Raw genomic sequence first — 12781 nt, 5'->3', positions numbered from 1 at the left:
AAATTAAAGTGAAAATATTGATGTGGAATGAATAGGCAGGAAATTAGTTTAGGATTGCTGAGCAGGAAGTTAGAAGCCCCATGTGTAATTCTATCCTCCTATATGTCAATCAAAATGCCCCCTTTTCTGGGATGCATCTGCTTCATCTGGAACCATGAAAATATGGATGTTGAGCTCCACATGTAACTTGTGGAGGTGCCATATGATTTCCAGGTGGCTTCACGCCTGGAGAGGCACTGCCCCAACTTCATAAAGGAGGCCAACTGGGAGGTGCTCTCTGTCTCTCTCCTGCTGCAGACAAAGGCTACAGGAGCTGCCAGGTATTCTTTCTGTCTTTCCTCCCCACCCATTCTCCTTTAAGGCAAATCCTCTGGCCCTCTGCCCACTCACCATGGGTATTTCTCTGTATGGGGCAACACATACTTGCTTTGGTGTGTGTGTGTGTGTGTGTGTGTGTGTGTGTGGTATGTGTTTGCTTTCTCATCTTTTGAATAAAATTTACATTATATATGTCAGTACTTAGAATTCTTGTCTTTGTGCATTGACAAGAGCCTGGAGTAAAAAGAAGTTAATACCCCACTCACCCACATCAATATTTTGGATAAATTTGGCTAAATAAAATGTATTAATAAAATTAATTTTATCTGCTTATTTGTACTTCTAAAAGTATGGTTATTAGAAAATATAGAATTACCTATGTGGCTAACATTACTTATCTACTAGATAGCATTGCTCTATTCCCTTATTTGCTTCGTTTTTCTTGGGATGTGTTATTTCCTCACATAATTGAAGGCCATCTTTTCAGGCCTGGACCTTTGTACAGTGTCACCATACACAGGACCCTCCACAAGACTTAGGTGAGGATGCCACAGAATCACAAACTGCCCTGTTAGAGCATCAGGGTTGGAAAAGGCACTTTGATGGGGAGTCCATTAATCTCAGGATGCACAGGCAGTTACCAGCACGGGAGACTAAAGCCCACATTTCCTGCTCAGTTCCAGGGCTATCTGTCAGTCCCAGGCAGCTGAAGATAACCCTGAGTCCATTCTGCAATCCTGAGTGGCTCTCAGTGGGCTCATTGTTCCTCAAGGTGATTCGAATGTTAATAAAAGATAGTCTGGGCTATTCTAAGTCTCTCAATCTGAGGATTATCAGAGTTGTTTGTGGAAACACCGCAAAACAAGTTTTTAATATTATCAATCTCCAGGCTTTATTTGTGTTCACTAGAGAAATAGTAGAACTTTCTTTTTTTTTTTTTTTTTTTTTTTTTTTTTTTTTTGACAGTCAGAATTAGACAGTGAGAGAGAGAGAGACAGAGAAAGGTCTCAAATGGCCAGTACGGCTGGCGCACTGCACTGATCCGAAGCCAGGAGCCAGGTGCTTCCTCCTGGTCTCCCATGCGGGTGTAGGGCCCAAGCACTTGGGCCATCTTCCACTGCCTTCCCGGGCCACAGCAGAGAGCTGGACTGGAAGAGGAGCAACCAGGACACAATCCGGCACCCTGACCGGGACTAGAACCTGGGGTGCCGGCGCCGCAAGCAGAGGATTAGCCAAATGAGCCGCAGCGTCAGCCAGAAGAACTTTCTAATACAGTTCACTTATACTATAGGTCAGTGATGTCAAATAGGAACTTTCTCTGATGATGGAAATGTCCCGTATGGTAAGTGCTAGACACACGTAGCTGACACATTTTTAGGAACTTAAATATACATGTAAATACTCACATGGGGCTAGCGGCTACATTTTGTACAGTGCCTTTTTAGTCCAAGTTATTGTAAAATGCTTCCTTTCCTTCTAAAAGTGGGAAATCATGAACATTAAGAATCACTGGAATAATAATAAATCTTGTACTATTTCTATTCTAGATGATACTCTTTATATTTCACTAAAGCAAGAGTTATTAAATTTACTTTCCTAGGTCTATAATCGAATGCCTAAATTTATTTAATGTGACAAACAGGTTAAATTTCATTAGATGATACCCTGAGTGAAACTGATTTTATTTCTGTCTTAACAGGTACATAGCCTACAAGTTCCCAAAATGAAAACTGTCAAGAGTTACTGACAGTTACTGCTTTTTGAGATAACAACGAACAGCAATTTGAGTTGACAGCCAATGAGTCCCAACTGAGAGAGGAAGAAAAGTAGAGTGACAAGCCCAGAGCTCAGGAATGTCTGGTAATGCTGTTTTCTGAATTTGCCACAACCACTGAGTTCACTGACTCCTTATCCTGCTTCACCTTATCTTAAAATAATCAAATGTCAACATCGGGCACTGAGCCTATGAAGACGAAGATAATGATGATGATGACAACAATGACAGCGACTGCAATACCTGAAGTAGCTGCCAACCAATACTGAGTATCTAACCCTCAACAATCTTGGGTCATTCTTGGTCACAAGTGTACACCAGGCCATCCACTGGAGTCCTGAGAGGTCAAAAACAGTAAGTACTGTCGTACAAGTGTACCGATGTGGCTCCAAAATACAGGACATGCCCAGGGGCGCAGGGCAGCAAAGACCATAATACCTCCTGGGTAAAAACAGGTCAGGACAGTGTAAAATACCAAAAGCCAAACCAAAGAGGGACTGGGCCCTGTTTTCCCTAGTAATTACAAACAAAAACTTGTTCTATGATGTGGGAAATTAATTAAGTGAAGTTGCCACCTCCTCAAACCACTAGTGTTTGGTTTTTGTTAACATTAAAAGGAGTAAACTATCCTAAAAGCATAAGCATACAGACATTTAGACAGTTAATTTCAATTCTCTGTTGAAAATTTAAAATAGCAAAACATCAGCAAGTAGGCAAATATGACTAATATTTTCCGTTTTCAGCCTTAGACCGCAAAATGCCAGCGTTTAGAATGAATCAGTCTGGGTAGGATGTGGCCGTGATCATAGGAAGCCACACCCAGCAACCAGAAATTTATTATGACTCCGGCCAGTTTATGTGAATAATGAGAACACAGTCAAGGTCGAAAGAAAGAAACCAAGTTTACAATAAAAACATATTTATGGAGTTGTTCTAAGCCCTTGGATTTAGGTAGATTAGCATTAGTAATTTACAAACCTATTCTTACCCATTCTTTTTATTATGTGCATATGGTGGTCAAAGAAAATAAACACCAGTGAAAGTAAACATATCAAAAGCCAACATTTGCAAACTCTGTCAATTTCTTTTAAATAATGGAAAACATGAAAAACCCCGCTTTCAATAATATACTTAGCCACTTCATCACTCTATAAATTCAAACTCATTTCTCCATAATACAGACATTATCTTCTCCTGTCATTACACTGCTTCTTAACCAGGGGCCAGTTTTGTCCCCATACAGCTTATCTGACAATGTTTGTAGACATTTCTGATTGTTAGAAGTGGGTGGGGATGCTATTGGCATCTACTGGGTAGAGGCAAGGGATACTGTTAACTACCCTACAGGCCAGTCCCCGACAGCACAGAATGACCCATTCCCAATGTCAGTAGTGCTGCGGTAGAGAATCCCTGCCACATCCAGAGGTAGACAGTTTTCTTTCCAGGAGGGGAACAAGATTCAAGAGGTTTAAGGGAAGACCATCTACTGCTTTACTTGATTTTTTGTGTTTTCAGCACAGTGTGCACTTGCAAGCTGGTCAGCTAGAATGGACTCTGCAATTCCTAAACTTGGGACAGAATATTCTGGAATGTGAAGTCACTGAACTGTTTGCAGACATTAATATGTAACTTCCAGAAACTTAAGGTTCACAGAAAGTTTGCAGTCAGTGGAATTAACCCTAGTTAAAAGACAAATGCTAACATGAAACAGTGAAGAATAGGTTCCAAAACATTTGGATCTGGGCCATCTTCCTTGCCCAGTTTCTGTAGCATACCATTTTAACATTCTCAAATTGGCCAAGTAAGAATTTTCCATGTTTATTTTAATGGATCAATAGAGAGATGATTCGTTATTTTCACAGTTCTTGAGGTATAGAAGCCCACCCTGCAACATCAATGATACCATAGCTACAAATGCTTGACTCCTGTGATTATTATGAAACCAGCAAGCCTTTTTGCCCTTTAAGCAAAAGGAGTACTCACAGGTTCGGTTCCGGGATTTGTACGTGCAGGTGTAGAGGCTGCAGGGCCTCACTGGCAGGAGCCCAGGTAACTGGAACCTTCTCTTCAACAATTTGCATGGAGCCACTTGAAGAATGACCCTCAGGCTATTCATCACCACCATCTTTAGCTTGAAACCTCGATCAGTTCCCAAATAATTTGCAGAAACCTAATGACACGGAGGGAAGAGGACAGAAGAGAAAAAAGCTGTAAACAACAGAGATTGAAGATCCTGTGGAAACGTCCAAGTAGGACAACATTCAGACTGGCAGTGCACACCCTAATGTGGGGGGAGGGCAAATGAGTCAACAGTCTGTTCACTCTTGTTGCTCAAATTCATAGGTCCTCTCCGTGGAAGGCAGGGTCAGGACAACTGACTCATGGGCTTTGCATTTCCCCCAAGGTTGTCAAATATTAGAGATCCAGAGAAAAGATTCCTATTACTCACATGAATGAAAATACTATTTACAGGTCACTTTCTTAAAATTAAAAAGAACATGTATTCCTTGCAATCCCAATTATCCATCATGGTTACTTAAAAATTATTTTTACAAATTTATTTGAAAGGCAGAGAGAATGAGGAGAGAGACACACAGACACAGAGAGATCGATCTGCTGGTTTATTCCACAAATGCCCACATCAGCCAGAGATGGGCCTGGCATTCAATTCAGGTGTCCCGTGGTGGGTGGCAGTGGTCCAACTACTTGAGCTGTTATCACTTGCTGCCTCCCAGGGTGCCAATAGCAGGAAGCAGGAATTGGGAGAAGAACTGGGACTTGAGCTTAGGCACCCCAGTAGGGGGGTGTGGGCATTCCAAGTAGCATTCTAACTGCTACACCGAACACCTGCTCCCAGCATGGTTTTTAAAGGTAAGAAGGATGTAAAGATGAAAGCTTACTCCAGGAAGCCTGAAAAAAACAAAAACAAAATAATCCTTTGCATCTGGATTGCTAAGAAAAATCCCAGATACATCCTGCCAAAATAGCCATGGGCAATTTTGAAATCTCAGTTAAAATACAATCTGTGGCGCAGGAGTCCCAGGTGCTCCATTTCCCATCCAGCTCTCTGCTGTGGCCTGGGAAAGCAGTAGAAGTTGGCCCAAGTGCTTGGGCTCCTGCACCCACGTGGGAGACCCAGAAGAAGCTTCTGGCTCCTGGCTTTGGATCATCCCAGCTCCGGCCGTTGCTGACCTCTGAGGAGTGGACTAGCAGTTGGAAGACTTTCTCTCTCTCTCTCTCTCTCTCTCTCTCTCTCTCTCTCTCTCTCTCCCTCTGTAGCTCTACCTCTCAAATAAATAAATAAATCTTTAAAAAATACAATCTGTGGGGCCAGCACTGTGGCATAGCAGGTAAAGCCGCCGCCTGCAGTGCTGGCATCCCATATGGGCACCAGTTTGAGACCGGACTGCTCCACTTCCGAACCAGCTCTCTGTGATGGCCTGGGAAAGCAGTGGAAGATGGCCCAGGTCCTTGGGCCCCTGAGCCCATGTGGGAGGCCCGGAAGAAGCTCCTGGCTTCAGATCAGCCGTTGCAGCCATCTGGGGAGTGAACCAACAGATGGAATACCTCTCTCTCTCTCTCTCTCTCTCTCTCTCTCTCTGCCTCTCCTTCTCTCTCTGTGTAACTCTTTCAAATAAATAAATCAATCCTTTAAAAAATACAATCTGTGACTCATTCAGTTTTTGCTGTAACCTGATGGTCCTCAAACATGGGAAAAATGGACGAGGTTAATTTTGAACTCTCCCTCTCTAGCTCTCATAAGTTCATAGTGAGAATGTCAGAAGGCAATGCTTTCCAATGTATCCACAATTGCTGTTCTGAAAGCACAGCCATAGTAACTTTGAACACTAATACTAACTTTGACCACCTTTCCTAATAATTCCTATCCTGGTACCAACTGACAAACAAGTTCTGAAATTTATATATATATATATATATATATATTTTTTTTCCTTGATTACACATTCATTCCACTGTAGACTTTGAAGCATTTAGTGTGATTACTTGAGATTCTGTTTGGGACACCGTTTGAGCAACCATGACTATGTGGCTGCTAGGCTGGGTTCCATGGCACTACTGAGCTCATAGTCTCAAGTCCATTTGTGCACCTGCCTGCCCCCAGCCCTGTGGGTTTTCGATCTTCTACTTCTGCCACTGCCTCTAGCCTGTGCAAATGCTCTTCCTTCCCTGGTTCATTCCTACCCAGCCCTCAGGGACTAACTCCAGTGTCACTGCTCAAAGTTTGCTCTGACCATGCATTCACCAGGTCAAGCCAGCACCCTCTTCATAGGTATGGTGTTTTTCTTGGGTGAATTAAGGACTGATTGGGAGTGTGCTTTATGACTGTATCCCTGTTAGCTTACAAGTCCCATGGTGGGAGGGACTGCATCGGTCTCAGTCTTAGCTGCGTGTCTTAGGAACACGATGGGTGTTGAAGGAATACTACCTGAATGTCCTGAGTGGCTTCCCTGGTGATAGAGAAGATACTGATGCTAATTTCAAGAATCAGGACCTGTGATGTGGCTGCCAGCATGATCTGGCCTAGTATTAAGGGCTTTTTGTCTTTTTAGATGCAACCATCACCCATTTGTAGTGATTTTTTTATACATTTAAAACATTTTCAATAGTTGTCCTTTAAGAGGAGTGTCTCACATGCCTACCTTATAACATCTGAAGGACCCACAAAGTCCTGCCAGATCTAAAGGAGGAACTTACTTGACGATGACCCTAACTTAGTCTCACAGGAGAGAATTTTGCCAGTAAGCATTTTCAACACTTAGAGATTTTTCCTTTGTTCTAGGTGCTGTGTTGAGTGCTGTGATGCAAAGATGACCAAGGTCATAGAAAGAAATGAGGGGCCGGCGCTGTAGTGTAGCAGGTAAAGACATCACCTGCAGTGTCAGCATCCCACATGGGCACCGGTTCGTATCCCAGGTGCTCCACTTCCAATCCAGCTCTCTGCTATGGCCTGGGAGAGCAGTGGAAGATGGCCCAAGTCCTTGGGCCCCTGCACCCACGTGGGAGACCAGGAAGAAGCTCCTGGCTCCTGGCTTCAGATTGGCTCAGCTCCAGCCGTTGCAGCCAAGTGGGGAGTGAACCAGGGGATGGAAGACACCTCTCTCTCTCTCTCTCTCTCTCTCTCTCTCTCTCTGCCTCTCTGCCTCTCTCTGTGGAACTCTGACTTTCAAATAAATAAATAAATCTTTAAAAAAAAAAGAAATGAAGTCCTGGTGTATGCCATAGCATAGAGGAACCATGAAAACATGGTGCTAAGTGTAAGAAGCCACATACAGAGGTCATGTATGAATTTCTGGTATCATGATCACTACTGACTAAACAAGAAAAGAGAATATGCTATCATCATCTATTTTTGCTGAATAAAAGAGATTAGAAAGAGGGGCTGTTTCCCAGCTGTTCCACTTCTGATCAGCTCCCAGCTAATGGCCTGGGAAAGCAGCAGAAAATGGTCCAAGTGCTTGGGCCCCTGCCACCCATGTGGGAGACCTGGAGGAAGCTTCAGTCTAGCCCAGCCCTAGATGTTGCAGCCATCTGGGGAGTGGACCAGGGGATAAAATATTTCTCTGTTTCTTTCTTTGTCTCTCTGTAACTCTGACTTTCAAATAAATAAGCAAATCGTTAAAAAAAAAAAGTTGCGGTGAAAAAATCTGCTTTTAAAAGAAATGGAGGGGCATCCCATATGGGCACTGGGTTCTAGTCCCGGCTGCTCCTCTTCCAGTCCAGCTCTCTGCTGTGGCCCAGAAGGGCAGTGGAGGATGGCCTAAGTGCTTGGGCCCTGCACCCGCATGGGAGACCAGGAAGAGGCTCCTGGCTCCTTGCTTCAGATCAGCACAGCGCTGGCCGTAGCAGCCACTTGGAGAGTGAACCAGTGGAAGGAAGACCTTTCTCTCTGTCTCTCTCTCTCATTGTCTATAACTCTACCTGTCAAAAAAAATGGACAGATTGATATATTTACCTCAATGGGATGTTATGCATGTGATGTATCAAAACATCACATGGTACCCCATAAATATGTACAATTTCTATGTGTCTGTTGAAAAGTTGTCAATATATATATTTATTTATTAAAGGAAATGGCTTTGTTTCCACCCTTCTATCTCAAAGGGAATCTATGCTTAAAGCTTAAATGCTAAGATAAATGGAAGACACTTGGATTTATGAACTCATGAAATGCGCATTTTCTGTTGAGTCTCCAGTGTTTTGAATATTGTAAAATCTTGCTCAGCATGGATGACTATCAGAAAGTAATCAAAATCCACCTACAAGTTACAACTGACAAATTGGGGGGTTATTATAAAGTAAAATGTACCGCTTTGGAAAACAATCAAATACATTAAATACTCAGAATTGAGAAATTAGGCCAGAAAGCAGAGGTGTGGCTGCTTGAGGTTGAGGTAAAGGGGAAGCAGAAGTGACTACTTAGTGTGGGGGGTTTCTTTTTGGGGTGATGAAAATGCTTTGGAACTAAATAGAGGTGGAGGTTACACAATATATGCCACTGAATCATACACTAAAAAGATTAATTTTATTTTATGGGAATTTTACCTCATCAATGTTTATATTAAAAAAAAAAAAAGACCACGTACCAGTTCACAGCATGGTACCCATGCTGCCCCAGACTCTGCCTTCTGCTATCAAAAGGACAGCTTTCAGCAGTTTGCTCTTGACTGGGGGTGGATGGATGGGGGAGACAAAGGCACAAAAGGAGAAAACGAGGGGGCACTATAGACATATTTCACTTGCACACTTGATGTTTATTTCTTCAAAGAAACTTTCCAGTAATAGTGTGTGACACAAAAAACAACCATGACCACTAGCAATGCAGGGCAAGGAGGCAAACTGATTTTCTCCTCCCCTCTTCACACACATGCTTACTATGAATTAGCTGGGAACTAGCTCTTCTCTGTACTGCTGTCCTTGACCTAGCTACATCTAAGCCAGAGGGGACAAGGCTACACCTAATTTAAAGGAGAAATAATCACACCTGACAAGCAGTGTCCAACGGCCAAGGAAAACAAGAAGCAGAGCTACTTCCTATCACTATGGTTCACTGAGGGCTCCAGGCAGAACTCTTTAACTGGCTATCAATAAGCCATCTGCCTAGACAAGCATTGTGTGAGACTTTGGGCCTGGTTCACTTTGTGTAGTAGGCATCATGTTATTAATGTAGACACTGAACTCTTGGAGAGGCCAGGATATGTGGCCACCACCTGTAAGAGGACTGGTAGGAAGTTCATCATTCCCATGGAGGTGCCCCATGAAGGGGGCACAGACGTCAAGATGCACCTTACTTAAGGTATGCAAAAGTCTGACGCAGGATTTCAAACATATACAAGTAGTAAACTTTCAAGAGATTATCTTGATAGTGAGCCAAATAATAGCACCTTGTTTTCAAGTACTCTCTTAACTGAATTAATTGATCAGCCTTACAAAACAATAGACCATCAGCCACCACGATTCAAAATCTGATTCTGCTTTCTTTTTCTTAGCTTTTTATTATAGAAAACTTCTAACTTCTAAAAATACAGTTGGCTCTCACATTCATGGTCCCAAAATCCGTGAAGTCAATCGATAATAGATCGAAAATATTCAGGGGGAAAAATCACATCTATAATGAATAGGAATAGCCCTTTTTCTTGTCATTATTCTCTAAATAATATAGTTATCACAACCATTTGCATAGCTAATGTACGTTATTACAAGTAATCGCGTGATGATTTAACCTAAATGGAAGGATATTTATAGGTTATATACTAACACTACAGCATTTTATGTAAGAGACTTAAGCATCCACAGATTTTGGTACCCTAAGGGGGTCCTGGAATCAATCCCCTCCTATACCAAGGGACAAGTGTATAGTGATAATATTATAACAAAACCACCTATGCACGTAATATTCCATTTCAACAATTATCTGTTCATGGCTAATCATGTTTATTCATAGGCAACCCCCATTTTCCTTCCCCAGGTTGTTTTGAAGCAATTCTCAGATATAAATATCAATTTATCCATGTCTGTAATTTTCATAGGAAAATAACTTCTTAGTTCATAGTTTCTTCTCCATAAAAATCTGTATGAAATAGCCTCAGGGGCCAGTGCTGTGGCACAGGTTAATCCTCCGCCTGTGGCTCTGGCGTCCCATACGGGCGCCGGTTCGAGTCCCAGCTGCTCCTCTGCCAGTCCAGCTCTCTGCTGTGGCCTGGGAGGGCAGTGGAGGATGGCCCAAGTGCTTGGGCCCTGCACCCACATGGGAGACCAGGAAGAGGCACTTGGCTCCTGGCTTTGGATTGGCCCAGCTCTGGCCTTTGCAGCCATTTGGGAAGTGAACCAGTGAATGGAAGAACTTTCCCTCTGTCTCTCCCTCTCACTGTGTATAACTCTGCCTTTCAAATAAATAAATAAATAAAATCTAAAAAAAGAGAGAAATAGCTTCAGTGATAGTTTATTATAGAATATGAAAATCAACCATTTTTTAAAATTACCAAATAGCGAATAAGCTCAGTCACCTGCTAATGTTTCTCAGTGCCAACCTAATCCTTAATGTAAACACTGTTACTTCACTTCTTTCGTGTTATTTCTACCTTCATCTTGGATGAGAACTCAGATGAGGAGCTTTATGTTTTTGCTAGCTTGGAAGACTACATGCAGTATAAAACTGCATAATTTATAACTGCAGTTCAACAGAATAAAAGGATTATATGAACTGAAATGTTTAAAAGTAGAGCTTAATGTACACTCTTAAATTTATACAAGAATCTAGAACCAGAGGAGGAGGAAAAATAATTGTTCAGCAACATTCTACAAGAAGTTGACTGTTTCTGTGACTTCAAATGGTGTAAGCTATGAGGAGGCTCTCTGAAAAAACCATTGTGTTAAATACATGCAAGTGATTATTACTGAAATTGAATTTGTAGAAATGCTCCATGAAATAAATGCGACACTAAAATAACATTATAAAAACTGCCAAGAGATATGGGGGAATCTTGCCTTAACTTTGTGTTCTCATTCCATTGGTTTCCATTCCTGAATCAAAGCAATAAAATACTAACATGCTCTTTCCCACTCCTAAAAGTTTGTAATTAACAAGGCCAAGCAATTTAAACAGATACTTTCCTTTTTCTATTAACTTTTTAAAAATTGTGAAAAAAATTTTAAAAATTTAAAAAATTGTGGTAAAATAAACATAGTATTTATCACTTCAACTAATTATATGTGTGTCAATTCAATAATATTGAACACACTCAGAGTATTGTGTAACCATTATCATCATCTTATACCCAAAACCTTTTTCATCATCCTCACCACAAATGCTGGACTCATTACATTGTAACTCTTTCCCCAACCCCCAGTCTCCCAGCCCCTGCTAATCTCCATTCCACTTTATGTCTCTGTGTATTTGCCTATGTTAATACTTCACATAAGTGAAATCATACGGTATTTGTCCTTCTGTGGCTGGCTTATTTTACTTAGCAAAAGAAAACAGATATTTCTTAATCAAAGCTGGAGGGGATGATGACAGCCTCCGTGTGGTGCAACAAGAACCCGGGGCTAGAGGCTCTAAGTTTCAAGAAGGGATGGCATTTGAAGTGCCAAGGTAGAGGGATGGACCAGGGAAACTTCAGAGATGATGAGAACATTGGGAGTGTGAGTGTGTGTGTGTGGGGGGGTGATTAGGTATCATGATCAGAGAGGTCAGTTGGGGGTTGAAATAGACAGAAGTTTAGGCCGGCGCCTCGGCTCATTTGGCTAATCTTCTGCCTGCGGCTCCGGCACCCCAGGTTCTAGTCCCGGTTTGGGGCACCAGATTCTGTCCTGGTTGCTCCTCTTCCAGTCCAGCTCTCTGCTGTGGCCCGGGAAGGCAGTGGAGGATGGCCCAAGTGCTTGGGCCCTGTACCTGCATGGGAGACCAGGAAGAAGCACCTGGCTCCTGGCTTCGGATCAGTGCAGCGCCAGCCGTAGCGGCCATCTGGGGGGTGAACCAACGGAAGGAAGACCTTTCTCTCTGTCTCTCTCACTGTCTAACTCTGCCTGTCAAAAAATAAAAATAAAAAATAAAAGAAACAGACAGAAGTTTAGACTTATTCCATAAAAGTCCAGTGACAGGGGATATCTGCAAATGGAGTGTTAAAGGAGTCCTAATTTTGATTTAGTAATGTGGGGGGATGATAATGCCAGCTACAATGTACACTCACAAAAAGGCCGCCCTATGTACTATCTCTGCCTTGGAAGGGAAGTTTGTGATAACACGAGGCCTCAGGCATGCCTGCCAGCCACAAGAGTTTACAAACAGGAGGCTGTGGGGGGTGTTAGCATGGCACCCAGAGAAGGCAAGGTAAATGACCCTTGGCCTAGCTCCACAGACAGCCATTAAGAAAAAGCACCAGTGAGGATGAGCTGGCCTGGCAGGGCTGTGGTCATAGATGGGGTCATCTCTGACACCTGGCCCAGAAGAAGCATTTCCCTGCACAACTCCAGACTAACTCCCTAGGACTAAGGGGACATTTGATCACTGCCCTTTACAAAGCCCACCAGCAATAGACGACTACCTGTCCCCCAGAATGCTGCTGATGTCACTACAGGGAACATTGACTCTGCAGACTTCTTTTTGTATCTTTTAGACAGAACAAACAAAAGCCACTAAACCTACTTTCGCAACAAAGTCATAAAGAT

General features: G+C 42.6%; 1 protein-coding gene across 5 annotated transcripts in view; it reads right to left on the bottom strand.

The window, feature by feature from the left end:
• The window catches only part of CA5B (carbonic anhydrase 5B), a 66223-nt gene that overhangs the window by 24512 nt on the left and 28930 nt on the right, over positions 1-12781 (bottom strand). For all 5 annotated transcript variants that reach the window (XM_089324807.1, XM_089324809.1, XM_089324808.1 and 2 more), the window contains one exon: positions 4076-4262. In XM_089324807.1, coding sequence (XP_089180933.1) covers positions 4076-4217 — 142 coding nt within the window. In that variant the 5' untranslated portion in view covers positions 4218-4262. The remainder of the gene's footprint in view (positions 1-4075; positions 4263-12781) is intronic.

Source organism: Oryctolagus cuniculus, chromosome X (genome assembly GCF_051225735.1).
Source record: "Oryctolagus cuniculus isolate XC-2025 breed Fujian yellow rabbit chromosome X, ASM5122573v1, whole genome shotgun sequence".
NCBI classification, from domain to species: Eukaryota; Metazoa; Chordata; class Mammalia; order Lagomorpha; family Leporidae; genus Oryctolagus; species Oryctolagus cuniculus.
Note: the sequence above shows the minus strand (reverse complement) of the source record. Positions and strands in the feature narration are given on the sequence as shown.